The sequence below is a fragment of the Rhinatrema bivittatum genome, chromosome 10 (genome assembly GCF_901001135.1).
Source record: "Rhinatrema bivittatum chromosome 10, aRhiBiv1.1, whole genome shotgun sequence".
Lineage (NCBI taxonomy): Eukaryota > Metazoa > Chordata > Amphibia > Gymnophiona > Rhinatrematidae > Rhinatrema > Rhinatrema bivittatum.
In genome coordinates this window covers 41,170,028-41,194,525 of record NC_042624.1, presented here as the reverse complement: position 1 = coordinate 41,194,525, position 24,498 = coordinate 41,170,028, and the positions used below count along the sequence as shown (strand labels likewise).

The window sequence follows — 24,498 nt, the reverse complement described above, 5'->3', positions numbered from 1 at the left end:
TACCTGTAGTTGGTAGTGAGGCAGCATCAGGTCTGAGGTGATGGTTTCTAGTAATACAGTAACATAGTAAATGATGGCAGACTAAAACCAAAATGTATTTATTTATTTGTTTTTCTATACCGATGTTCATCATACATATCGCACCGGTTTACATGGTGATAGAGGGGTCTATCGATGTGGACTTCCTATTTTACATTGGAACTTTGAGAGCTTATTGCATTTTGTCTCATTATGTTGTTATATATTGTACAATAAACTAGGTAGCTTTACATTGAGATTAGTGACTTTTTACAACGAAGTTAGTGACTTCTTACATTGAGTAAGTAGTGACTTCTTACATTGAGTAAGTAGTAGCTTTTTCTATTGATGTAGACTTCCTATTTTACATTGGAGCTTCGTGAGCTTATTGCACTTTGTAACATTATGTTGTTATACATTGTACAATAAACTAGGTAGCTTTTTACATTGAGATTAGTGATTTTTTACAATGAAGTTAGTAACTTCTTACATTGAGATTAGTTAGTAGCTTTTTACATTGAGATTAGTAACTTTTTACAGAGAAGTTAGTAACTTTTTTACAGTGCCTTTTATGTCCTTTAGGATAGCATCTTTGTGGTTGTCTGATGATTGGTCTGTGGAGAGTCGTTCTGTGAAATGTAGGGGGGTGAATGGAACTATGTATGCGGTCTAATTAGAAGGTTTGTATTGTTGGGGTTGACCGCAATGAGAGCTGACGCGGTTCTGTGGTGGGTGTTGTGGGATGTGGTGGGCAGAGGGGGGGGGGAAGATGTGTGTGAAGGTGGGGGGGGGGGATTTAGCTTTGTGTGTTGGGAGTTGAGTGGGGGGTGGTTGTTGGATATGCTTTTTTGAAGAGCCATGTTTTCAGGTCATTTTTAAATGATTGGGTTGTGGGGTTGAGTCTGAGTTGGGGTGGTAAGCTGTTCCAGAGTGTTGGACCTGCTATGGTTAGGTTTCGGTTCCTTGGTGAGGTTAGGTGGGCTGTTTTTGGTGATGGAGTTGGGATGAGTCCGGTGTTGGTTGAGCGGTGTGCTCTCTGGGTGATTTGGAAGTGTATGGCTGGGCTTGGCCAGTCAAAGTTTTCGGTTTTTAGTGTTTTGTATATGAGGGTTAACACTTTGTATTGAATCCTGTGTGGGATGGACAGCCAATGCAGGTTTTTTAGGATTGGTGTGATGTGTTCAGATTTTTTGCTGTTTGAGAGTGATCTTGTGACTGCATTTTGGAGGATTTGTAGTGGCCTGAGGGAGATGGATGGGAGGCCCAGAAGTAGTGCGTTACAATAGTCTAGTTTGGAGAATAGTAGTGCTTGGAGAACTGTTCTGTAATCTGGGGCGTGGCGAAGTGGTTTGATTTTTTTGAGTATTGTAGTTTGAACAATCCATCTTTTATTGTTAAGTTGATATGTTTCTTCATGTTGAGTTCGTTGTCTATGATTACGCTGAGATCTCTGGCTGAGGAGGTTATTCTGACATTGTTGGCAGGGGCTGAGTTGTTGTCTTTGAGTGTTGAGATGGTCTTGTTATTGATGTGAAGTATTTCGGTTTTGTTGTGGTTGAGGGAAAGTTAAGATAGTAGTTGTGTTATCTTCGGAAGGTATTTGTCCCAAGTTTTTAGTGTGTTTGTGATGGTTTCTTTTATGGGGAGTAGAATCTGAACATCGTCGGCGTATAGGAAGAATGTTAGATTTAGTCCAGTTAGGAGTATGCATAGGGGGAAGATGTAGATGTTGAAAAGGGTGGAGGAGAGGGAAGAGCCTTGGGTTACACCATGTGTGAGGGGATTTGTTTGGATTCAGTAGTGTTGAGTCTGACTTTGTATGATTGGTTTGTCAGGTATGATTTGAACCATTTGAGTGTGGTGTTGGTTAGGCCGATGTCACTTTGTCTGCTCAGTAGGGTATCATGGTTGACGGTGTCAAAGGCGACCAAGATTTTGAGTAGGATGAGGAGGTAGGATTGTCCGTGATCAAGGCCTTTGAGGAGCCCAGTTGAGAATCATCTTCTCTTGGTAGATGTGCATATAAAATTCCAAAATGCATCCCAACAGCAACTCCTCCCATGGGTCTTCCACCCTATTTTTCAACCCTCCTCTTATATCTGCCCCCAACCATTGTCAACATCCATCCCAGTGTTGGCCTTTCCATGCTTTCTAGGAGCCCAGATGCAGTTGTACTGCTACAGTTTAGGGTTGTAACTGCTGTTCCATGCAGGTTACCCCATGCAATCATACCAGTGCTGTTTTTGTTGCTTCGGTTGACCCTGCAAGTTCTCTCCATCAGTGGGTGGAACTGGCTGGTGTATAGGTCTAACCATAACTTTACCAATACCAGTCCACGAGCCCCACAGGTTGAGCCCTTGGGTGCCGGGGCTGGCTGGACTTAGGCACAGGCGTCTGGAAGATGAGGTATCTGATGAAGGAGTTGGGCAAGAAGGACAAGTCATACAGGCTGAGGTCAGGACAGACAGCAACACCAGAATGGAGACAAACAGGTTGGGGCAGGTGGCAACACAGCAGAACAGAGACAAGCCAAGGTTGGGGCAGGTGGCAGGCAAACGAGGTAAAGATGAGGTATGAGGTCAGCAAGGAGACAATCGAAGAAGAAGATGAGGTCAGGGCAAGTCGAGGTCCAAACCAAAGAGTCAATCAATCCAGGAGAAGGAGGCAGAAAAAGTGGAAAAACAGGAATGGGAGTACAAGACCAGGACTGGGAATAAGAATCAAGAACACAGGAGCAGGAACCACTGGAGAAAGCAAGATTGGAACCAGAAACACAAGCAACTAGATTCTCACAGGAGACGACCCCTTGCTGAGACACCCATGGCTGGTCCAAGCTGTCTTCTTAGAGTGGTCCCGGTGACATCATCTTGGGGCGCTGCAGCAATTTTCCCACCGTGGATCCTTTAAATACAGAAGAGGTATGCGCATGTGCCTAGGGACACTGTTCCATGGAGCAGCGTTCAGCGTGGCAGTCTGCTGCATCACCACTGCAGGCAGTGTTGCGGCATTGGGGGAATCCCCTCCGTATCTGGCGGAGGTACGGAGAGCCAGCTGTGGGGAAAGCCTATGGCCGGTCGACTGCAACAGTTTTGAGTTGTAACTTCCACTCTGTGCCTGCTAACCCAATGTATTTCATCTCCATCCTCTTGCTACTACAGATCCTCTGGTCTTATACTGAACATTTTTTTAATCCTGCTACCATTTTTGCCTCTTATGTCCTTCTGATTTGAATTTCAGGCATTTATTCTTTGAAAAATATTTTGTTTCTCTTGTCCTCCCCCTGAGAGTATCACATCATAACCTTGAGTTCTACAACTTCAGTTCCACTGAAATAAATAGGTTTGCCTCTTCTTTGCATTAAATTATGAAGACAAATCAGAAACCATTCTATGGGCCTCATTTTCCAATATCGCATTGGATACCAAAAAGGGGTGTACCTTATGCTAATAAGGAGAGAGAGAGAGAGAGAGAGAGAGACAGAGACAGACTTGCTATAGTGCCTCCTCCCTAGACAGGTATTTGTATCCCTATGGGAGGCCCACCTAGTAACTCGAGGTGAGGGTTAAGTATTAGTGTAGGGGGGTAGGGGCCACTTTAACATTCAACATGAGATGTATGAACAGAACAGTGGTCTCTTGTGAAGATTTGCTGGCCTTCGGAGTGAGGAAACTCACTCCAAGATGAGATTTGGGCAATGTTTTCTCCACCTAGCTTGTTGTTGCCCAGGTAGAGTGTCCATCATGCTAGGTGGAGAGAACATTGCCCAAATCTCATCTTGGAGTGAGTTTCCTCACTCCGAAGGCCAGCAAATCTTCACAAGAGACCACTGTTCTGTTCTTACATCTCATGTTGAATGTCAAAGTGGCCCTCGCTCTCTCTCACACACACACACATACTGAAACAGGCCTGTCTGGAAATATTGTGAACTGTGATAAACCTTTACCGGCCTCTAGTGCACAACATAACGCAAATGAAAGAGGTGTAGTTATTGGCCATGTTAACACTGTGGCTGTTTCACGGCACACAATAAATTCTCCCTACTTTAAAATTCACAAATCACGTTAATGGCTGTTAGCGCGATTTGTGGAATTATTACCCGTGGTAACTCCTTGGAAAATGACCCCCTCAGTCTCTCTGCTCCTGCAGTTAAATTCAAGATGATACCATTTTGGTACAGGAGAACATGCCATTTATCAATGCTTCCTGCATTTGGCTGTCAATGGCTGATATCATAGCACCTTCAAATGGTATGAAAAGCAACCTGGATTATTCTTCCCATGTTAACTGGTACAGAAATTGAGTCAATTCAATTCCTAAACAAATTAGTACATAGGTAAACATTAAAGTCTGAGAGAAAAAAGCCACCATTTGTCAGACATAGAACTAAAGTGGATTGATTACCCTCACCCTTCTTGGTCCTTCTGCTGAAACAGTTTGCTACTAGTTGAGGGCAATTTTCAAAGACATTTATATAGGTAAATGTTTATCTACTTATGTAAAATGGACATACTTAAAGTTGACCTCCTCAAATGTGGCTCAAAGTACAATGGAGCTACCACAGTGAGTGTACTTTTACCTCCATTACCAGAAAGCTAGAAAAGTATGCATGGGAAAAGTATTGTTTTGCTTCATTTGTTTTTCTATTTGGGTTTTGGTTTCTTTAAGGTTTATCTTGGCTCATTTTGTTTGCTAAACCAAAATATGACATTAAAACAAAACCCCAAAGAAAAAAAATTAAATCCCCTAGCCCCAAGTCCCTCAGATCACACTTACCCCATGCACAGGGTCTCCAATGAAGAAACGGGCAGGACTAATCCATGTGCTTCTGCCTCCAATGGCTATGGAGTCAAAAAATGGTGCTGGTGCCATTAGGTTTCATGGTGACACAGGATATGTTCCTTATACAAAATGGCACTGGCCTTAGGACCCTGAGGCTATAGCACTGACATCGGTGCTCTTTTTGGTCTGGAGGCAGCTGAGCAGGAGCAGCTGGGGATATCTCCTAATGCTTTCTTCATTGAGGACCCCCACCGAAGGGTATGGTTGCCTACTGGCTCCAGATTTTCAGGACAGGTTGATCCAGTCCTGGTTTTACTCCCTTGCATTGCAGGTACTTATAGTCTTGATTGTCTTAGGGAATGCAATAGGTAAATCAGATTAAGTCCCAGCATGCAATGGGGTAAAACCAGGACTGGATCAACCTGTCTTGAAAATGTGGAGCAAGTTGGCAACCCTTCTGAATGGGTAAGTGTGGTCCAGGCAGGGAGCGTGGAGACTTAGGGGAAGGCGGCAAGGGTGGCATTGTATGTTTTTTCTAAAATTTCCTTTTTCATTTCAATTTCAAATGAAATGAAACCAAATGCCAGTGTTTCATCACATTTTTCATTTTATTTAAAAATGAATGCACACCCCTACTATTTTGCTGCCGCTTGACCACCCACACAAACCACAGGCAGAGTATGTGGACACTTTTAAAAGTACATACTTTGCAACCCACTCATTTTCAAAAGGAAACGGGTTGCTTTCCTTTGAGAAGTGCAGCAATGTGCATGGGCTAACATAGCCTGCATGCTGCACATGATGCAAGCTATTGAAAATCGTTCCCATCAAGTTTTGATCGGATTATCATAGACATTAACTTTTTTAATTTACCGGGCTTGGTTTGTTTCAACCCTGAGCTTCGGTCTCAGCCCGTATGGAAGGAATATCAACCCTATTCAGTACCATTTCTAAATAAATAAATACATAAATAAGGGGCAATTCTGAAATGTATCTACTAGTTTCTAACATTCAGTATGTCATCACCCCTTGAATTCTGATTACAATATAACAGGTTTCTCTGTGGTTGTAGAGAACATGAAAAAGATGTAAATGACAAAATTTTACATTATAGTGAAATGATGATATCAAAAGAAAAACTTTATCTATAAAGCACTTTTTTTTGACAGGAAAAATACTCTGAATTCTTACATTTTGGTGCACACTGATTGTTCATTTTGATAATGGTTTATATCATACTACATGTGCCCAATGCATTATGTTTTAGTATCTAGTCAGAATTTTGGCTCCAATTTTTAAATGGGAAGATGTGGTAACGGGGAGAGTGATTGAAGATTAAAATAGAATTGTGAAGATCAGCTTCTCACCTCTTTTGCATTTTCATGTGAATTTGAAACTAGTTTTAAATTTCACCAAAAAAAATTAAAAAATCTTCATTTCAGGTCTCCCGACATACTGAGGGTGATTGACAGTTATTGTAAATTAGTGTATGTAAGGATGCAAAAGTTTTTGGTTTTGAATTATTGAAGTATTACACAATTTCACTCCTTTATAAAATGTATTATGGCTGCTGTAGTTATTATAATCATTATTCTTGGAATTTAAATTGTACAGTTTCAGAGCACAAGATACAGCTCTGCAAGGTGGGCTACATTTTTTGAACCTTTTAACTCAGAGACTAATTTTCAAACCTATCTGCGATATAGCATTTCCATCTAAGTGGATGTATGGAGATTAATGCTAGTATTTTGTAAAACTATATGATGGGAGCTGCCCAGTTTTTAAAATAGCGTGTGTCTCTGGTCCAAAATTACACACGTTTCAATGTGTGTGTATATTTCCAATACTAGAAAACATTTAATAAACATGCTTGTATATTTTAGGGTAAATTTTAAACCCCGGCACATGTATATCCTGGGGTTTATGCGCATGGCCAGGCCTTATGTGTGCCGGGCCAACTTTCAAACGGGAATAAGCCCCAGTACGCGATTAAGTGCTGGGGCCTGAAAAGGGAGCGGTCCAGGGGGCAGTCTGGGGGGCAGGGAGGGGCGGGGCTGGAGGCGCTGGTACAGCGGCCATTTGCCGCTCTGCCGGGGAAGCGCATGCTGGCAGTCGGTCGGCAGGCGCAAGTTGCTTCTCCTCTGGAGGAGCATCAAGTTAAACAACAAGAACAAAAAAAGGTATGGCAAATTAGGTTTAGGGGGTGGGGAGGAGAGGGGAAGGGAGGCTAGGTAGGGGGTAGGGAAGTTCCCTCCCAGTCCGCTCCTTAACTGGAGCAGACTGGGTGGGAACTGAGGAAAGCTGTGATGTGTCGCCACGCGAAACTAGCTAAAACTTACCCTTCCCTTGCGCGTGCTGCCCGCACATGCGTGCGCGGATTACAAAATCCAGCAGTTATGTGCGCGTGGCCTGCTGATTTTATAACATGTGCGTTGGCACACGTATGTTATAAAATCATGCATCCATGTGCATGTGCCAGGTAGTACACACACATGGAGGTGCGTGCGCATTTTTTAAAAATCTACCCTTTTATTTGTAAAATAGTTGTGATACTATGCAAACATCCAGAATTAAACAGGTATCATATATGCAATTTCGAAAATACTTAATTGCATGCATACTTGGAATCATCAGTTTGCTGATACCACTGCCACTTCACCCTGTCTTTCTCCAGTTTATCTAGACTATCTAGCTCTTCATCTCTGTGAACATCCACCAATTCACACAGACTTTCCTCTCAAAATCTAGACAACAAAGTCTGATTTCATTTTCTCAAGTCAATTAGCATATGTAAAAGTGTACGAATAAATATGGTAATGGCGTATTCTCTCTTCCAACATAGAAACTACCACGTGTACTTCAGTATCCCACCCGCAATACCCTTAGACTGTCTCTTCTTGTGCCCGATAAAATATGTAAAACTGAAAATACACGTATATTCTTGGCATTTATAAAATAGTGTATGTGTGCACATGCTTACACATAGAACCCCTTTGAAAATTCACAGTGAACAAAGATATTGGAAAGCCTTATAGGCTGCTGCTCCATTTCTCCAGGTCCTGGGGATTTTCTCTTTGCTCCATTCCAATTAAAAATATTGTTCAAAGACTGATCAATGGCTTAAGAGCAGCAAGGAGGATCTCATTCACTGCCACTGCTGCTCATTCAGTCATTCAGACATCGAATGATCAGGAAACATTTTTTAATTAATTTTGTTATTAAATATTATATTATTTTTATCTCTCTCTCTCTCAATATATATATATATATATATATATATGTATATACACTAAGGATGTGCATTCATCCAGGATGAATTAGGCAATTTCAACTAAATTCCCAAAGGAATTTTTTCCAATTTTCAGGAAAAATTCATTTTCGGTTTTAGTGCGCACTAAAACAAAATTCAGGTCTCCCCAAATTTTAAAGGCCCGAACCGCAGGAAATATGAATTTCCTGTGGCGGGCCGAAAATGAAGTCCAAACTGACAGATTCGGGCTTCGCACATCCCTAACATACACACACATATCTATATCTATCTATTTATAGAATCAAAAGATACTGGACAATATAATCCAATAGACGTGTTCAATAGATACAAGTATTGCCAACCCAAATAGGAAAAGAACACTAATGTCTTATGTTCATAAACAATCAGTCAGCTTTCGAAGAAAATTTTTATTCAACCATTAAGTACAGAAATTGAAAAGGAATATAAAGAGAACAATTCATATGGAATACCTAATCCCTCTTCCATGTATCATACTATTGTTCCTAAATATTAATACATAGAAAATTAAATACGTACAAAGAAAAAACCGCTGCATATCACACCATATCTGAAGCAAACTTAACTGCCAACAAAAAAACACAGATAACCCATGTTCACAATCATTCTTAAATACACTTAAAACATTTCTATTTAAGTGTATAGAGAATGGACAATAAAAAATTAAACACAGAGTTATAAAGACAACAAGGAGCTATATACAAATGCAAAAATGCATATAAATAGTATAGCACGGTGTAGCTTGATTCATTCACTATAGTAAACCCCTACATGGATCCTTGTTTCACCAAGGGGGGATATCTTGCTACCTTAAATGCCTTGACATAATGCAAAAAGAGCAGTGTAAGTGGTAAAAACCTTGCATGGGTTTACTATAGTGAACGAATAAGCTACACCAGAGGGGTGTGCATTCATTTGCAACATATTGGCAATCCGCAACGTATAGGGCCATATTCGTTGAATTCGTGGGGAAGTGAAATGTATCGCAATTCCCACAAATACAATGAATCTTCACCGAATTATTCGGCTGTCTAAAGGAGCGAATTTAAACAAAACCCCACCCTCCTGACCCCCCCCCCCCCCAAGACTTGCCAAAACTCCCTAGTGGTCCAGCGGGGGACCGGGAGCCATCTACTGCACTCACACCATCGGCTGCCGGTATTCAAAATGGCGCCGATAGCCCCTGTGACATAGTAAGGGCAAAGGCTATCGGTGCCATTTTGATTACTGGCAGCCGATGGCCCGAGTGCAAGAGATCGCTCCTGGACCCCTGCTGGACCACCAGGGACTATTTGCAAGTCTTGGGGGACCCTCCTGACCCCACAAGACTTGCCAAAAGTCCCTGGTGGTCCAGCGGGGGTCCAGGAGCCATCTCCTGCACTCGGGCCGTTAGCTGCCGGTATTCAAAATGGCGCTGATATCCTTTGACCTTACTATGTCACAGGGGCTACCAGTGCCATTGGTCGGCCTCTGTCACATGGTAGGAGCACAAGATGGCATCGGCCGTCCATTGCTCCTACCATGTGACAGGGGCCGACCAATGGCACCGGTAGCCCCTGTGACATAGTAAGGTCAAAGGCTATCGGTGCCATTTTGAATACCGGCAGCCGATGGCGTGAGTGCAGTAGATGGCTTCCGGACCCCTGATGAACCACCAGGGAGTTTTGGTAAGTCTTGGGGGGGTCAGGAGCGTGGGGGTTTGTAGTTAATTAAATTTTAGCCGGGAAACAAATAAGAATGGAACGCATGAACAGATCGGGGCCCCCCTTGCCGAATGCAACGTATCTGCCCCCCCCCCCCACGAATACGAATACTGAATGTAACGTATGCGGACCCTCTGCACATCCCTACTACACCATGCTATACTATTTATATGCATTTTTGCATTTGTATATAGCTCTTTGTTGTCTTTGTAACTGTGTTTAGTTTTATATTATCCATCCTGTATACACGTAAATAGAAATGTGTTAAGCATATTTAAGAATGATTGTGAACATGGGCTATCAGTGGTTTTTTGTTGGCAGTTAAGTTTGCTTCAGATACAGTGTGACGAGTAGCTGTTTTTTTCATTGTAAGTATTTAGTTTTCCAATATTAATATTTAGGAACAAAAGTATGATACATGGAAGAGGGATTAGATATTCCATATGAATTGCTCTTATATGCCTTTTTAATTTTTGTATTTAATGATTGATTAAAAATCTTCTATGAAAGCTGACTGATTGTTAATGAACATAATTTACAATAATTTAAGAATTAACTTAATACTTAATTCTCCTTCACATTTCCCCCCCCCCTCTCATTTACTCTCTTGTTAATATGTTATATTTATTTTATGTTCATCTCTATATTTCCCCCTCCTTTTAATCACCCCCATGTTATCATGTTATATTTGTTTTATGTTAAACTTGTTCGATGTAAAGCGCCACCCCAGGCACTAGTTTATGTTACGCTGTGAACCGATGTGATATCACTGATGAATGTCGGTATATAAAAACGTTAAATAAATAAATAAAATAAAAAATAAGACATTAGTGCCCTTTTCCTATTTGGGTTGTCAATACTTATGTGTGTGTTTGTGTATGTATATACACAGTATATCTGATGCCAAATTTCAGTGAGCTGTCAAGTGGGAAGTTACGTGGAGAAGGTAAGTCTCCCACTGAATATGTCTGGCTAATTGCATAATTATCTGGGTAAATTTAGGCCAGCATTTTGTCTGACTGGACTGACCTGGGTAATGCTCACTATGGGACGGATTTTAAAAGGGTTACGCGTGCCGGGTCTATTTTAAAAAGACCTGGCGATGTGCAAAAAGGGGTGGGGAGGGGGAGGGGTCATGCTTCCGGCACAGTGGCCATATTTGCTGCTGTGCCGTGGATCGTGCACCAGCAGTCGGCCGGCGCACGCAACTTACTTCAGCCCCAGGGCTGAAGTAAGTTTGGAGATAAAAAAACCAAAATGTCAAAGGTAGGGGGGAAAGGGCGGGGGAGGTAGGGGATGGGAAGGGAAGGTGGGATAGGGGGTAGGAAAGTTCCCTCCCAGGCGGCTCTGATTTCGGAGCATCCTGGGAGGAAACAGGGGAGGGCAGCGCAGCTCGGAGCGGGCTCGGCGTGCATAAGGTGCACAATTGTGCACCCCCTTGCACGCGCCAACCCTGGAATTTATAACATGTGCGCGCCTGCACACACATGTTATAAAATCACGTGTACATGTGTGCATACCAGGTAAGAGCATAAGAACATAAGAAATTGCCATGCTGGGTCAGACCAAGGGTCCATCAAGCCCAGCATCCTGTTTCCAACAGAGGCCAAACCAGGCCACAAGAACCTGGCAATTATCCAAATACTAAGAAGATCCCATGCTACTGATGCAATTAATAGCAGTGGCTATTCCCTAAGTAAACTTGATTAATAGCCGTTAATGGACTTCTCCTCCAAGAACTTATCCAAACCTTTTTTGAACCCAGCTCCACTAACTGCACTAACCACATCCTCTGGCAACAAATTCCAGAGCTTTATTGTGTGTTGAGTGAAAAAGAATTTTCTCCGATTAGTCTTAAATGTGTTACTTGCTAACTTCATGGAATGCCCCCTAGTCCTTCTATTATTCGAAAGTGTAAATAACCGAGTCACATCTACTCGTTCAAGACCTCTCATGATCTTAAAAACCTCTATCATATCCCCCCTCAGCCGTCTCTTCTCCAAGCTGAACAGCCCTAACCTCTTCAGCCTTTCCTCCTAGGGGAGCTGTTCCATCCCCTTTATCATTTTGGTTGCCCTTCTCTGTAGAAGGGCAACCCCTTACCCCTATCAGTGCTATACAGGTAAACTTAAGGCCCACCCCAAGGCATCTTCCCACCTGCCCTCTTTTTTACCTGGGTTAAAATTTCACTGGTTAGCAAGGTGATTGTTTGGTCAGCTTAAAAGTTACTGGGACAAACCCTTTTTCAATATCAACCTCTTCTATTTATTTGCTTTTATTTTTTATCTAAGCTTGTTTACACACTTCTTAATATGTACCTGTTCTCTGTACATTACAATATGTTATTCTTATCATTTGTATAAGTTCAGTAAATTTACTATTATAAAACAATTCTGTCAAATATATGTACTTTGTTAAATTACTTAGGATATTTCTTAGTTTAGTCCTAAGAAAATTGTTTCCCAGGTTCAATGCAAATGAATGAAACAACAGAAGGTAATAGAGACTTCCTGGTAAATTGAATCTTTTTTTTGCTTATTAATTTCAGATGTATATTACCAACTCGATAAAAGCAAAAGGAACAAGACTTGCAAAGCCTGTTCTTTGTTTGGGTTTGATGTGTTTTGCACTCCTTACCGGAATCAACAGAGTAGCAGAATATCGAAATCATTGGGCAGATGTAATAGCAGGCTTTCTGATTGGAATTTCAATAGCATTGTTTTTGGTATGTGAATGTATGTGCTACATCTTTCTACTGTATCCTTATTTGAATCAAATTATCCTGATATCTGCAAGACATAAAATCTGCATTTCTGACATAATTATGGCATTATCTCAAAATATTTATACACTATTTAAAAATTAAATATACAAATAACATCTTGTGTAAACCAATGTGATAACGAACGTCAGTATAAAAAAAGCAAATAAATAAAAATAATATTTACAGAATTAGTCCAGACAGGAATCTTAGTTACATGAGGTGATTTAGACTACCAAATATATGTCTAAAAATCACCCACAAAGCACTTACTGTAGCATGGCCAAATATCTGAAACTTTAATGCAGACATAATGGGCCTGATTTTGAAAATCATTTACACAATTAAAACTGTTTTTATAACATATAAATGTACTTTATGTACGTGAGCTTTTAAAACGTGCTACAATTTATGCCATTGAATTGTCAATAGGTTTTACTCACGTTAAGTGCACTTATTGCGAGAAAATGGCTTTTGAAAATTGTTACGATATTATGTTACATTTAAATGTGTAACTCCTTTGAAAATTCACCTGAATGAGTTTATGTCCATGTTTGAATATAAGAACATAAGAAAATGCCATACTGGGACAGACCAAGGGACCATCAAGCCCAGCATCCTGTTTCCAACAGTGGCCAATCCAGGCCATAAGAACCTGGCAAGAACCCAAAAACTAAGTCTATTCCATGTTACCATTGCTAATGGCAGTGGCTATTCTCTAAGTGAACTTAATAGCAGGTAATGGACTTCTCCTCCAAGAACTTATCCAATCCTTTTTTAAACACAGCTATACTAACTGCACTAACCACATCCTCTGGCAACAAATTCCAGAGTTTAATTGTGCGTTGAGTAAAAAAGAACTTTCTCCGATTAGTTTTAAATGTGCCCCATGCTAACTTCATGGAGTGCCCCCTAGTCTTTCTATTATCTGAAAGAGTAAATAACTGATTCACATCTACCCGTTCTAGACCTCTCATAATTTTAAACATCTCTATCATATCCCCCCTCAGCCGTCTCTTGGTTTGAGTTGTGCTCTGTGACAATGAACAATTCAACCAGTAAAGCTATACTTTTAAGTCAAGATAAAATGATCATGGATGATGGTAAATATAGTGCTTGTGTGCATATGTTTGGGACTAGGTGAATATAGAGAGAAACAAATTGATATCTAATTTAAAAAGCCTAGCAGTGTTGGGAACACTACAAATTCATTTTTAAAAATAAATTCTAAAGATGTGAAATTGCTCTCTCACCATACAACAGTTGGCAAATTAGATTCCCTTATATTTTATGAACACTCATGCTTTATGAACGCATACATTATACAGTATTTTCTTCATCAGGTAATTTAGAGTCATAGATATAATTTTAAATCATTTTTTAAATACAGAACCAAAAAGATAGCATTTGCTACTTACAAAAAAACTTGTTCTTAAAATTAATATATTTGCCACATTATATTAATAGGGTTTAACAGTGTGGAATGCAAGAATGAGAAGAATGTATTGTATTCCAAACATGTGACAGATAGACCATGATAGAAAAGTATAGTATATTAGATTATATAGTAAACCAAATTACTTAATTCATACTATTCTCTGCTGCCATGAGTTTCAGAAAGTTATATTTCTATAAACAATTAATACAGACTTTTTACATTTAAGAATTACAGCAACAGCCTGAAAAGAAGAGTATTTATATTTATTTTGTATTTATATTTGTAGCGCAAAAGGGAGAAAGCCATTGCCAATGATATTTCTTTAGGAGAAGCAGGAACAAATTATAGAGTAATCCAGTGTCCCTGAATCTATGTTTAAGTTAAAAAAAATAGCTGAAAATGTTCTCACTACACAACTGAGAGGATCTGAAATGTAAATATGCATAATGTTCATCTAGTTTAAGTCAGACTGATAGGAATCCAAAAATGGAAATTATGGAGAAAATCAGGACGAAAGATTATACTGTACAGTTTTTCTGTTTGTTGTAATATGGATACACATGAGCAATGTAATAAGGTCTGAAAAATGTGTCAAAGATTTTAATGCTCAGTCATGCAGTAAAGAGTTTCAATAGTTGTATTAGTCCAAGAAAAACTGGATTATTTGCAGGGTGTCTTAACTTTTCTTGAACCAAAGTAAAAATTGCCCAGAGAAGGATGTGCATGAGCTTTTGAGATCACAAGAGGACTCTATTTAATCTCAAAAAGAGACCCAGCTGATACTAAAGGCTCATATCAGCTTTGTATTTGGAGAATTCTTGTGCTGGTCCAATAAAAGGCACCACAGTCTGGAAAGAATCCAGTGGACAGTCACATGATGCTATTGGACCAATTACACTGTTTAAATTTTCCTTAACATAAATTCTGTTTATGCAGGTGTATAGTCAGCTCATTATTTTCTCAGAATACACTTATTTTAGCAATTACAATTAATTCTGTTACTAAATGTATGATATTGCAAAATTCTATTCTTACTATATATTTTTTAATTTTCAGGTTATTTGTGTGGTAAACAATTTCAAAGGAAGACAGACTGAAAGTGAAAAAAATCCAATAGATAACTTGGCCCAGATGCCAACAATCAGCATCCCAAGAGTAGAGAGTCCTATAGAAAAGGTAACATCTGTTCATGGTAGTTTCAGTTTCAATAATTCAAGATGGTATGTATAATGCTCTACCAATAAACTTGGAAAATGCATAACACTTGAACAGCATCTGGGATGTTTCCAGTATCTAAGATTGTGCTGAACAAATAGGCTTGACCCAGGGTATCTTCCGACACAGGTTTCCAAATTTAAACCTGAATAATCAGCTATGTATTGTACTTTCATTTGCTGGAAAACTCAAGCTGACTAGTCTAATTGTTTGATTTAAAATTTTCAATTAGATTAAGCACCAAATGCAATTAGATATTTAGATCTGAGACAGTGTGTCTGTAGGACTCTGGACAGGTTATTTTGATGAACTCGTCTTCTTACAAACCTGAAGATATGGGCACAGCACTGTGGTTTAGTGGTAGGATCACAGTAGAAGAAGTGAATGAGATTTGCCTCTCCATCTGACCTGTTTGCAGTCTCAAAAATGTCACTTTACCTCTTGTCTGAGTTGTCCCAACTTGCTTCCGTAAAAATAATATTGGCACTTCTCTGCTTTTCCAATTTCAGGCCTGGTCTTGCGTGGACATATTGTAAAAATTGTAACTGATTGCAATGACAGTCATCCCATAAAGTATATTGCTGAAGTGCTATCATATGACGATAAAATGTTTTAAAGATCCAGTTTGGTTATATTGTGCTGCCAGCTCTAAGCTTTTAAGCTATTGTAAGAGATAGTGTAGATGGCCACTTTATTTTGGTCCAGTAGTTATTATTATTATTTTATTGATCTGGATGTCATTTTGATCCAATGTATTATCCCAGAAAACAGCAGTTTTAGTAATGACAAAACATTTCTTCATTTTTTCTAAGGCAAACAGAAATACTCCTTTCATAATAATAATGCAGTAATTTTACTCAATATACTTTTCAAATATATGTATAATAATTATCACCTCCTTACAATAGGTATCTCATATTATCTACTAGGGATGTGAATCATTTATCTGACGATTGAAAATATCGTCCGATATTTTCAATATCGTCAGATATCGGGGGGTCCCCCGATAGCGCTAGGAAACCCCACAATTAATTTAGTGGGTTTTCTTATCGTTATTGGGGGGGGGGGGGGCGGGAAGAATGGACACAACCTAAAAACACAACCTGACCCTTTAAAATGAGTTTGTTAGTATCCCCCCACCCTCCGGACCCCCCCCCAAAAAAAAGTTTTAAATACCTGGTGGTCCAGCGGGAGTCCTGGGAGCATTCTCCCACGCTCGGGATGTCGGCTGCCACTAATCAAAATGGCGCCGATGGCCCTTTGCTCTTACCATGTGACAGGGGCTATCGGTGCCATTGGTCAGCCCCTGTCACATGGTAGGTGCACTGGATGGCCCATGCCATTTTTAAAGATGGCGCCGGCCGTCCATTGCTCCTACCATGTGATGGGGACTGGCCAATGGCACGGATACCCTGTCACATGCTAAGGGCAAAGGGCCATTGGCGCCATTTTGTTTACTGGCAGCCGACAGCCCGAGCGCGGGAGAATGCTCCCGGGACCCCCGCTGGACCACCAGGTATTTAAAAATTTGGGGGGGGGGGTCCAGAGGGTGGGGGGATACTAACAAACTCATTTTAAAGAGTCGGCTGTATTTTTTGGTTATCGGCTTGGGCGCAGCCGATAAAAAAAAAAACCCGATAGGACTGCAAGATGAAAATTTCACAATGTCAATCGGAACTGGAATCCGAACTGATACCAGTTCTGATTGACATCTCTATTATCTATGCCCAGAATGAAGAAAGGCTGAGTCATTCATGGTGGGAATATCAAGTTTACACAGACATTATAAGTAAATGACATAGGCCTGGATTCATCATTCTTCACAGAATGCAGAATCCTGCGAAAACAGGGGGCGGGGGGGTGGGCCTGCGAAAGCCCGCAGCCTTCACACCATGGCGGTCTGCCGGCTGCTGGCTTTCACACCGAATAGCGCCACCATGAATGGTGGCGCTATTCTGAGTGCTACTGCTGACGATAATGTTAGTAACATTATCGCCGGCAGCGAAGACACCACCGACTCCGCCCCGTCATGACTCCTCCCCTCCCTGACTCCTCCCCTCCCCCTAATTTACATTCTATCGCATGTGAAAAGGCCCTTTTCTCATGCAATAGAGGCTTATCGCATGCGATAAGGCCGTATCGCGTGCGATAAGCCTTTGATAAATGACCTCCTTAGTTAATTGAGCTATCCTTTTGGTGCTTTTTTGTATTGATTCAAAACACTTATGAACTTGTATGAAGTGTTGATGTGATGGGCTCCCTGGTAGAAGATGTACATTATTGATTTACAGCTAGAAGTAAAGCAGGCCTATGGTAAGCAAGTAAAGAGATCATGTGTCATGGGGAACATGGGGTGGCATGGTGGATCTTGGAAAATTGGTTTCTAGATCAATAGAACAATTAATGTATGTGATATCTTCCTATACTTGTACCATGTCTGGAGAATATTATTATTTACTAATAATAATCAGTCTTTGAATATGACAACAAACTTATCTGGATAATTTAAGGTAGCCAGGTACATTCAGTGGTGTGCCTGCACCACTGAACATCCCAGATATGTTAGCCAGATGTTTATCCAGAACATTTTCCTAGCTCCCCAGGAATGTGGACCTCCTAGATTTTATTGTTCTTTAATAGTTCACCCATTTGTTCCTAACTTGTTATTAAACCTGTTTGACTTTCATCTTGAGCCTATGTACAGTGATTTGAAGGACTGCCAGTTGAATGCAATTATAAATTTAATTTAGTAAGCCTCTTTGTCTTAAGGATTCCTTTACTAGACATCTATCTTTGGTTTCCTGTGCAGAATATGTAATGTGATAGTGGATGCCCTGGTGCAGTGCAATAAAGAGTTTGTCTAGAAAAAATGAGAGCTTGATAATATTGGTAGCTGCTTACATTTATCTGTATATGGATGTCTTTCATATTTAGCAAGAAGTGAGACTTTTCTGTAGAATCCTTCATTTGACTTTGGTTTAAACTAAAGTCCTACTTTTATTGTCCCTCTGCTTAGAAAAATCATGTAAACCCATGGTTCATAGATTTAAACTTTAGCATAGAAAATTCAGTCATTCATCCCTTCAGGAGAGATAAAATAAATGATTGTGTCCCATGTCAGTAAAGTACTGTGGATAATTATTGCTAAGAAATGAGATTTTGCTTGATACATTTGTTGGAATTCTTCCTTTTATTACAAGTATTTTTAGTGCATAAAGGATTCATAATGGAATGGTTTCAGAACTCTTTGTACTAGTTATATAAGGAATAACTTTCAAATGCATTTTCATATATAAAACACAATTTTACATGCAGAAATGGGGTTTTATAAAATTGTCCCTCTGATGCTGTGTTAAACATATGCATGTATGTCCTGTTTGGGTATAAGTATACCAGGACTGAGCAGAGGGGCTCCTGAGGGCAGGGTTGCTGAGGTGTTTTCACTTACATGTGTACTTTTCAATTTTAAAAAGTATGTATGTATTTTAAATGGGAAATGTATATGCTTTGCATAGAACTATCTCTACTACATCCAAAGAAAGGCAACCAAAATGGTGTGGGGTCTGCATCAAAAGCCATATGAGATGAGACTGAAGGATATACAATGTATATCCTGGAGGAGAGATGGACCGGGGGATATGATACAGACATTTAAATACTAGAAGGGTATAAATGATGCATGGGAATTGAGTCTTTGCCAATAGAAAGAAAGCTGTAGAACTAAGGGTCACAATATGAAGCTTCAAGGAGGTAGACTCAGGAACAACATCAGAAAATATTTCTTCATGGAAAGGGTGCTGGATGCAGAAAAAGTAGTTAAGATGAGAACTGTAATGGAATTCAAAAGAGCTTGGGATCCCTAGTGGCTAAAGAATGGAAATTAAAATAAGGGATAAAACATTGGGATAATCTGCAAGGAATGGCAGTTACTCCCCTTGACAGAAGGCATGGGGGTAACCTGCATGGAGCGGCAGGTACTATATTCACAGAATGAAAATAAAGAAATGCATAAATAAATAAATCAAACTTGCTGGGCAGACTGGATGGATCACTTGGGTCTTTATTTCTGCCATCATTTACTATGTTACTACTTAACACTTCAATAGTGCTACTTGATGTATGCAGTGCTGTACAAAAAAACATATAAGAGAGAGTCTCTGCTCGGTAAAGCTTACAATCTAATCAAGGTTTCGGCAAAATAATTTTCAAAAGTGAACATACACACATATGTTCCCTTTGAAAATTGCTGTAATGTATATTTATATATTTGCTACATAAATTATCCATGATGATACAAAATTACCCTCATAAAGACCGACATACTTTCATGTTTAATACCCATAAATGCTCCAGTGATTTAGGGATTTCATTACTGAAACTAGGATTGAAGTTACCTCTCAGGAAGTGCTTAATTAGTTTTGGGACAGCTTCATGAGTGAAAAGCAAAAACAATTTCTCTGATTCACTGTCTTTGTGAAATGATAATTAAATATTAAATAAAATATCCACTTATTTGAATTAAGAAAGATTTCATGTGATTATAAAATGCAATCATTTTTTTGGTTACTGTTTTGCTTCACCTGATGGATTACAGAAAGGCAATCTCTCTTCTCTCCTGTCAGATTGCTCAAATCAATAGAGAAACTAAGCCAGAGGTTTAATTTTGGAATTCCATCAGTCAAGGAAGTAGACTTATAAAGCCTGTCTTACTATTCACAAAGCTAAATTTCTAAAGCCCAGCATGCACAAGAACCTGGAGATACGTGTGTGGCCGGGTCAAGCGCATTTTAAAAATGGCCCATCCACGCGTGTATCCCCCGGTACGAACGGAAGTGCCGGTTTGCTCAAAAGGGGCAGGAGAGGGATGGGGCCGTGGCGAGGGCCAGCCGGGACAGCGGCCATTAGGTCCTGTCCTGGGGAAGTGTGCACCGGCCACCTCCAAAGAGGAAGTAAGTTAAAAAAAAAAAAAAAAAAGGATAGGTACATTAGATTTTGGGGTTTGGGTGGAGAGGGGAAAAGGGAGGAAGGTTAGGTGGGGGGGGGGGGTAGTGAAGTTCCCTCCCAGTCTGCTTAATTAGAGTGGACTGGCAGGGGACTGGTCTAAGGCCCGATTGAGTCACCGCACTTGCTTTACAAAATCCCCCCCCCCGAGTATTAGTTGGCACCCGCGCGCAAATGTGCTCACAGATACAAAATCGGACGACTGTTATAAAATTGGGCGTAGATTTGTGCGTGCTGGGTTGTGCGTACAAATCTACGCCCACGTGTAGGTTAGAAAATCTGGCCCTTAGTGCGCACTAACTATAGGTAGTACACACTAAGTCCTGTTAGTGCGCACTAAGGGGTAGATTTTCAAAACATGTGCACATGTCGATGTGCGCGCACTACCCAGCGCACATATGTGGACGCGCGATTTTATAACATGCATGTGCTGGCACACACATGTTATAAAATGACGAGTCTGTGCACGCAAGGGGGGGGGGCTACTTTAGCAATTACGTGCGGTGATGCATCGGGACCTTCCCCAGTTCCCTCCCAGTCCGCTACAATTAAGGAGCAGACTGGGAGGGAACTTTCCAACCCCCTAGCCTAATCTCCCTTCTCCTTCCTTTATCCTGCCCTCCCCCTATCCCTATCCTAAGTAACCCAAATTTTGTTGTTTTACCTTTTGCCCTGCCCCCGGACCACCCCACCCCGCCCCCTGGACTGCCCCTTTTTCAAGCCCCAGGACTAACACACGTCCTGGGGTTTTCATGCATGGCCGGGCTGTTTGAAAATTGGCCTGGCGCGCATAAAGCCTGGGCAACGCGTGTAAACTCCGGGCTTTTATGAATGCTGGAGTTTGAAAATCTACCCCTAAATCTGAAATTAGAGAAACACAAAATAAAATCCCCTGAACCATTTTAAAAAAGAAATTAAACAGATAACAACCCGAAACGAAAATGACACAAAAAGAATCAGTGCACATTCCTAAAAGATATTCATTTTGTGGAAACTAACTCTGCATTCCTAGTGGCTGCTTCAGGAATTTTTGGCATAGACATACTACTACTACTACTACTACTATTTATCACTTTTATAGCACTGTACAAAAACATATAAGAGACGGTCCCTGATCTATAGAGCCTACAGTCTAATCTAGATTAACCTACAGTGCGAGAGAGACTTTGGGAATTTCTTTTATCAAGGAAATGGTTAAAAAATAACTAGTAAAGCTGTGAAAGGGATACTTAGGCATTAAGATTATGGGTTAAGATTTAAAAGCAGCCTCAAAAAGATGCGTTTTTAGACTGGATTTAAATAAGGCTAGAGAGGGAGCATGATATGCCAACTCAAGAATATGTAAACATTTTAATTAGGAAGATCAATTACAGTCCTCTTAGATGCAAAAAAAACACTTTTTCTATGAAAGAACTCGAAGAATGTTAGTGCTGTTAGGGGGTTTGTTTACTAACCTGTAACAGATGGTAATGTATGTTACTTACCATAGCTCACATTAATGGTGATGGGGGCCTAGTCACTAATAACGTGACAATGTGCATTAACATGCATCACAGGTTTGAAAACAGCCCCCTTAAATGACCATAAGAAGTGAATGAAGGGAAAACTGCATTTGAAATTAAGAATGGTTTAATATTATTAAAATCAATATTAGATGTTAATAATGGATAATTGTGATCAGGGCAAAACAGTTTGCTTCCCTTGGCAAGTTGCATTTAGAAAAATATCTAAAACAACCTTCCCTCATCAACACTAAGAAGGTGTAACATGTAAAGGAGATTCCAGGAAGTCTGGCATTATTGTATTGAAATTGTTAAGTAGCTGCAATAGTAATGTCTGAAAGAAACAATTTCTTTTCATGTGTAATGGTTTTTCACTATTAGGGAGGGTAATTTTCAACCCTCATAAGGATTTTGGCAAACATGTCCATAAGTTGCACCATTTTTCAAAGCGGTCTTCTGAGCATAAATCCGCTTTGAGAACTATACCGCCAAAATTACCCCTCACAAGTACCTGCTCCTTGGTTTGCAAAATGTTTTCCTAAAAATTAACTCATACACTGCCAAAGTTTATACAGTATCCTGGTAAAAACATAAGAAAAGAAGTTCCATACTGGGTCAGACCAAGGTCCATCAAGCCCAGCATCCTGTTTCCAACAGTGGCCAATCCTGGCAAGTACCCAAACACGCTGAGGTAGATCTTCAAAAGACACGCGCAGCAGGAGCGAACAAAAGTACGCTGGATTTTATAAGATATGCGCGTAGCCGCGTGTATCTTATAAAATCCGTGGTCGGCGCGCGCAAGGCTGCACAAAATCGGCAGCCTGCGCGTCCCGAGCCGCGCAACCTGCCTCCGTTCCCTCCGAGGCCGCTCTGATTTCGGAGCGGCCTCGGAGGGAACTTTCCTTCGCCCTCCCCCCACCTTCCCCTCCCTTCCCCTACCTAACCCACCCCCCCGGCCCTATCTAAACCCCCACCCTTACCTTTGTTGGCAAAGTTATGCCTGCTGGCCGGCAGCCCCGCTCCATCCTCCGGTCCCGGGGGCTGGTCCGGAGGCCTCGACCACGCCCCTGGGCTGGTGCCACGCCCCCAGGCCCGCCCACGAAATGCCGCGGCACGCCCCCGAAACGCCGCGTCATTTTGGGAACGTCCCCGGACACGCCCCCTCCCGCCCCTTTTCGAAAACCCCAGGACTTACGCGCATCCCGGGGCTTTACGCGCGCCGGCGGCCTATGCAAAATAGGCGCGCCGACGCGCGAGGGCCCTGCGCGCGTAAATCCTTCCGGATTTACACGCGCAGGCCTTTTAAAATCCGCCCCTAAGTCTGCCCCATGCTACTGATGCCAGTAATAGCAGTGGCTACTTCCTAAGAGGCAAATTTTAAGAGGTGCGAGCAGGCCCATATCTGGGTGCATTTATAGGCTCACGCACATGGATGTAGCAATTTTATAACATACAAGCATAGCTGCACATTAACATACGCATGTTACAAAATTGGCTATCTGTGCCTACCTGCGCACAAATGCCGCCTCTACTGCATAAGTGGGGTGGGATTTTTTTTTAACTCTTTATTTTCAGAATTTTCACATTTCAGAAATCAAAAATAAGACATCCAAAATATAGCAGATTAACAAAGGAAATAAAAAGGAAAAAGCTACATAAAAAAGAATAAATCCTACAAGTCCACTATGTGGAGACCTAAATAGGAAATAAAAAAAAGAAAGAGAAAAAAGGCACAACATCAAATTAAACTCGCTGTATATAACAAATGGATTACAACGTCAGGTGCGAACAGGCAGGGTCCCTTCTCGATTTGGAAGAAACCCTTCCAACTGATCAGGAAAATATATTTGTTAGTGCCTGCTTTTATAACACACTTACAGGGAAATTGAAGAAGAATTGATGCACCCATATCAAGCACTCGTTGCTTTTTAACCAAGAAAAGCTTCCTTCTATGTTGTCACCTTAGCAACATCAGGAAATAAGGGAAGCTGCTGACCTTAAGAACAGTTTCTGGCCGATACAGTAAAGTCCGCGGGAGAGCGGGCGAACGCCTGCTCTCCCGGCGCGCGCACCGGCTACTTGCCGGTGTGCGCGATTCTGTATTTAAATTAGGCCCGGCGGTAAAAACGGGCAAAAGGAGGTGCTAGGGACACTAGCGCGTCCCTAGCACCTCCTTTTTGACAGGAGCGGTGGCTGTCAGCGGGTTTGACAGCTGACGCTCAATTTTGCTGGCGTCGACAGCCACGGGCTCGGAAACTGGATGCCGGCAAAATTGAGCGTCCGGTTTTTGGCCCGACAGCCGCCGGCCGAATTCAAAATTTTTTTTTTTAACTTTTTTTACTCTTCAGGACCTCCGACTTAATATCGCCATGATATTAAGTCAGAGGGTGCACAGAAAAGCAGTTTTTACTGCTTTTCGGTGCACTTTCCCGGTACCGGAAGAAATTAGCGCCTACCTTTGTGTCGGCGCTACCTTCTCCAGTGCATCTACATTTTTTTTTTAGATACAGTGACTAGAACTGAATACAGTACTCAAGGAGCATTCTCACTAAGGAGTGATCCAGAGGCATTATGATAGTCTCCATTTTATTCACCATTCCCTTCCTAATAATTCCTAACATTCTGTTTGCTTTTTTAAATAGCTGTAGCATTCTGAGCCGATGATTTAAATGTGTTGTCCACTAGAGATGTGAATCGTGTGATCGATCGTCTTAACGATCGATTTCGGCTGGGAGGGGGAGGGAATCGGATCGTCGCAGTTTGGGTTTTTTAAATATCGTGTAAATCGTGTA

At 41.1% G+C, this 24,498-nt stretch overlaps 1 protein-coding gene across 3 annotated transcripts in view; it reads left to right on the top strand.

Annotated features, from left to right (window-relative positions):
• PLPPR5 (phospholipid phosphatase related 5) overlaps nucleotides 1–24,498 on the top strand; it is a 755,539-nt gene that overhangs the window by 668,670 nt on the left and 62,371 nt on the right. For all 3 annotated transcript variants that reach the window (XM_029618585.1, XM_029618584.1, XM_029618583.1), the window contains 2 exons: nucleotides 12,338–12,514; nucleotides 15,045–15,164. In XM_029618585.1, the coding sequence (XP_029474445.1) occupies nucleotides 12,338–12,514; nucleotides 15,045–15,164 (297 nt within the window). The remainder of the gene's footprint in view (nucleotides 1–12,337; nucleotides 12,515–15,044; nucleotides 15,165–24,498) is intronic.